The sequence below is a fragment of the Hydra vulgaris genome, chromosome 01 (assembly GCF_038396675.1).
Source record: "Hydra vulgaris chromosome 01, alternate assembly HydraT2T_AEP".
NCBI lineage: Eukaryota > Metazoa > Cnidaria > Hydrozoa > Anthoathecata > Hydridae > Hydra > Hydra vulgaris.
In genome coordinates, this window is record NC_088920.1 from 56,549,413 (window position 1) to 56,554,260 (window position 4,848).

The following is a 4,848-nucleotide window of genomic DNA, read 5'->3' on the forward strand; positions in this document are numbered from 1 at the left end:
ATTAATAAACGTCCCTTCCCGTGTGATAAACACTGAAAATACAATCGAGGCCTAAGTTAGTAATTTAACGATACTTTAAATTTATCTTTTTCTAAAGCTAGAGAATAATTATTCAGGTCAATGTTTTAGTTCTAATTTAATAACTTTAGCCATCAATGATGGAATTTGAGATTCAGATTTTTTTAATCTCATTTTCTTTGTTTGTAACTAGTTTTGATGGCTTTTCAGAACTACTGCTCAGCGGTGTTAACTGATTGCTTTATTATCAATATTTTAATAATGCGGTCAGTTGAACTCTAATATATCAAATTAGAATATCCAAAGTAAAAGTTGTCCCAGTAACAGTAACTTCAACCAATAAATCTTCTATTAACCAATAAATTTGAAAAAAAAAACACCTTTAAACAATCTTTAAAATTTGTATAGATAGAGTAAATATTTTATCATTACAATAAACGCTGTGCAAAAAATCTTTAAACATCTCGTCAAAACTGAAATTGCTATAAAAGATATGTTTTAATTTTATAATTTTCTTCAGGATATATTATTGCATTGTTTAAAAACATCTTTACAATGTCAAGCACTTTAATCCAAAAAATAATCTAACTTTTCTTGAAAAAAAATCAATAAAAATTTAAGAATGATACTTTTTGTATAGCTCGCGCAAAAGATATATGAATTATAAATCAAAGAATGAGTTTATTTAATTCCGACATTAGTTTTTTTAAGAAAAACTTCTCCAAAGATATAACACAATCAATAATAATTTCATTATAATATAAATACCTTCAAGGAAATTCGTTCTCTAGTTATCACCTTTAAAACAGATTTTATATTTCTAAAATAAACAAAAAGAAAATAATTTAAAAGTATACGCTTTTTTGTTCTTAGACTCTAATTATCGTAATTTTTTCAAAGCACCCCTATTTGAATCAAATATAAACATGATTGCTCCATGTATGGAAGTTAGTTACCTCAAACATCAAAAAATGCTGCATCCGCCCCTGGTCCAATAAGTAACAATGTTAAGGAAAGAGGCGTGAACTTCTTGGGCTAGAGCACTGGACCAAGGCCACCTCATTTGCTTATTGTGTACCATTCTAATATCATTTCATTAAATTATAGTAACTAAAAAAAAATGGCAACTTAAATGCAGGTCAATAAATTCAGACTAATCATTTGTATAAATTGTCTAAGAAAGTAAATTAACCATTTATGTGTCAGCATAAATGAGCCTATTCACAGTTATAATACTTCTTTTTGAATACATTGTTTTGAAAAAAGAGACAAAAAGTTGCAACCTTTATTAAAAATATTAGTATTAATAAAGTATTAATGAGTATTAATAAACTTTAATTTTTTATTTTACTCTTTTTTATAAAAGTTTGGTGATAAAATGGTTTTTTTTTTTTTTTTGAAAGAAAGACAACTTTTTTAAATTTTGTATAGATGCGTTATTTTTTTCTTCATGGAATTTTAGGCAGCCTAAAGCACATTTATTCTGCTTCTGCAATATATACTCTGCTTTGCGATAAGACTCTTAAGATACTCTTAAAGCCACCTTAAGTTATTAAGTTTTTTTTTTTTTTCAAATCTAAAGCAATTTAAAAGTCAATTTTGTAAAAGCCGCGTTATCTAAAACTCTTTTTCAATGTTTTTTTACGACGCGATCCGCAACATATCTCGCATGCCTTATTACTTCAATGACGAAAATAAGTTATCAATAGTATATTGTTAACCAGATATTTATATACTGATTAGCTTTTAGCAATATGCTGATTATACATATTGCTTTTAGCAATATGCTAAATTCTAACAATAAATTTCAAATCAAAAAAAAAGAGAAAATTTGCGATCAAAACAAAATACGTACGTAGCGTTGTGTGAATTCAAAATTCATACAACGCTACGTTCGTAATAAATTTTTCAACACAAACTTATTTTTAACTTTTAAAAAAAATATGGACGCAGTGAGAACCACTTTATTGACTATTGCTTTATGTGCAATAATCACAAACATCGTTTCTGTATACTTTCTTTACAAAAAACGTCTTAAAAACAACTACGTTATCCTGTGTATCAACCTATCTTTGAGTGATTTACTGCAAAGTTTTGCGGGATACATACCAGTAATATTTTTTAAACCAAATTTACAAAAAGCTACAACACTGTGTAAATTGTCTGCATTTTTTGTTGCTTTTCCGTCATTCACAACAATTGCAACCCTCACAGCAATATCTCTTTCAAGACTTTTGCTACTAACTACGCGATATAACATTAATCAAATTAATTATAAAAAATTATTTACCAAAGTTGCAATACTCTCGTGGGTCTATGGATTTACTTGGGCTGTTCTACCACTTTTAGGATTTTCTTCATACGCATTAGAAAATACAAACACTCGATGTTCAATTAACTTTTCACTTAGAAATAGAATCGAAAAGGTTTATTTAATATTATTGATGGCCTTTGTATTTTTTATTCCTGTTTTAATAATTTTATCTTCGTGTTACTTTACAGCGGACCTAATGAGCACAAAGTACAAATATTTTTGTTTGACATACGGAAAAGAAAATGTCGAAGCAAAAAGATTCAAAGAAAAAGAAAAAAAAGCATTTTCATCGTTTATACTAATGGTGTTTTCATTTATAGTTTGTTGGACACCATATACAATAATTGGTTGTTTATCAACTTTTACATCAGCTAAAACACCAAAATGGCTAACGGAAGTAGCATCTCTTTTCGCAAAATTATCCGCACTAGTGAATCCTTTTGTTTACTTCTGGAAAGATACTTTATTGAAAAAAAGTACTATTTTTAAAAGAAAACAAGAATCAAAACTATTTAATATTGATATAAATAGATATAGGTAGAACCACCCCCGCTTATATCTATTCAAAATGTAGTAACTATTCCACATAAAAACAAGTTGGACACCATATTGTTTGGCAACTTTTACGTCAAATAAAATATCAAAATTACTTATTGAGATAGCTTCTCTCTTTTTACATAACTGGATACTTTAGAACGGCGGTCAGAACGACTTTACAAATTCCCAAAAGTTTTTACGTAACTTTTTATGGAATACAAAAACTAATAAGAATCCGGATACAAAACTTGCTGAAAAGATTTTTTTTTTTTAAATTGCAACAAGTCATAACCTTGAGCATTAAGGGGTTATGAACATATTATTTCAAAAATTATTGTTTAAAGTTATATTGAAATTAAAATGCAGTTTATTCGAAAAAATGTCATGCTTGAGGTAATATACATGATAAAGTAAAAAATACCGTTTATAACTATTAATAAAGCTTTCAAGTCAATTTCAAATTCCAGTTTATAACTTTATGTCTAAATAAGAGTTTTGAAAAACAATCAACAAAACCTCAACCAATCAAAACCATGAAAATCTCTGACTTCTAATAAAGTACAAACATATTTACAGATATCAGTTATTAACAGGCATATGTTGTAAGCTGGAATTTAAGTATTTAATAAGAAAACTATGAGTGGATTTTTAGACCATTTATAAATGAAGATTATCTTAGAGTTTGTTGGTTTATTATTTTATCACTAAAAAGATGGTTCCCACCATTTCAAAGTTCAAAATAAAATTTTTTTAATCAATTAAATAATTAAATAAAATCAAAGATTATTATCAAATTAATATAAATGTTATGAAAAGATTATTTAATACATTTATTATATATTTCAACATTATTTGCAGAATCTATAATAATATTAATATTTATTAAGTTAAATAAATACTCTAACTTTTAAACAACAATAAATGATTTGTTTTTGAAGTAGAAACAAATAGTTTATGTTTCTAGGGTAACATCGTTGAAATAATAATAAATCTATCTTTTGAAATTGCATTAGAAACGCAAAGGAAAACTATAAAAAATTCTGCTAAAATAATAATTTTTCAAATTTTTTACTTTAGCAATTTATACTTATATTTTAGCAATAAATTTTTACTTTTAACATTTATTTCACATGTTTTCATCTTTCTAATAACCTTAATTAGTAGTTTCTAACTCGTTCATTATTTCATCTTCTAAATTAATAATGTCAATTGCTTTCAATGATTCTAACTCTGATGATTCTAGTTCTGACAGTTTTATTGATTCCTTATTGTCTACTTCTAAAATTAAAAAACTCTTCACTTTTTCCGAAAGCTTAAATACTACTTTCTTCGTTCGTCAAGATTCCAAGGAGATAGAACTGATAAGGTAAGATAAGAGTATCTGAAGATCTCATTGTAAGGTTAAAAATGATTTTAAAATTTGCTTGTCTTTAACATTTACGAGCATGTAGTTAAAGATGTCGTCTGTGGTTTAATATATTTGTATAATATATCAAAGATGTCGTTTGTTTCAGTATTCAGATGCTTCCTAGGCTAAAACTCCCAAGGAAACTAGTGAGATTATCATTATCTCTGTTCCATGTGCAAGAACTTTGTTGACAGCATTATATTCCAATCATAGAAATCTAAATATCGACGGTATACTGTTTTGCAGTATTTTTGCTGATAACAATTGCAATTAAGACATTTTTGAACATTTCAATAACTGTCTCATCAATCTCTTATACTTCTTTTAGTTCTTTTGGATCAGAGAATGGTTTTCTGCAAAAATTTCTGGTTGTAGATGGTCCTGCTCCTCTAACTGCATGAAAATCAACTCTGAAATGCTTCTATTTGAACATTAATTGATGAAACTTAAATTTTTTTTTGATGCCGTTTGTTGCCTTAAATTCTTTGATTTAAAACCTTACACTAAAAGACATCATGTAAATCCACAAAAGGTCATTTTGCGAGTCCCTTTGATTCTTAAATCATATTAT

The 4,848-nt window shown here is 26.9% G+C and overlaps 1 protein-coding gene across 1 annotated transcript; it reads left to right on the forward strand.

Moving 5' to 3' along the window:
• Positions 1-1,857: 1,857 nt before the first annotated feature.
• LOC105848809 (melanopsin-B) lies at positions 1,858-3,554 on the forward strand. Its single transcript, XM_065788731.1, has one exon. The coding sequence runs from the start codon at positions 1,962-1,964 to the stop codon at positions 2,871-2,873; it is 912 nt and encodes a 303-aa protein (XP_065644803.1). The 5' UTR covers positions 1,858-1,961; the 3' UTR covers positions 2,874-3,554.
• The last annotated feature ends 1,294 nt before the right edge of the window (positions 3,555-4,848 follow it).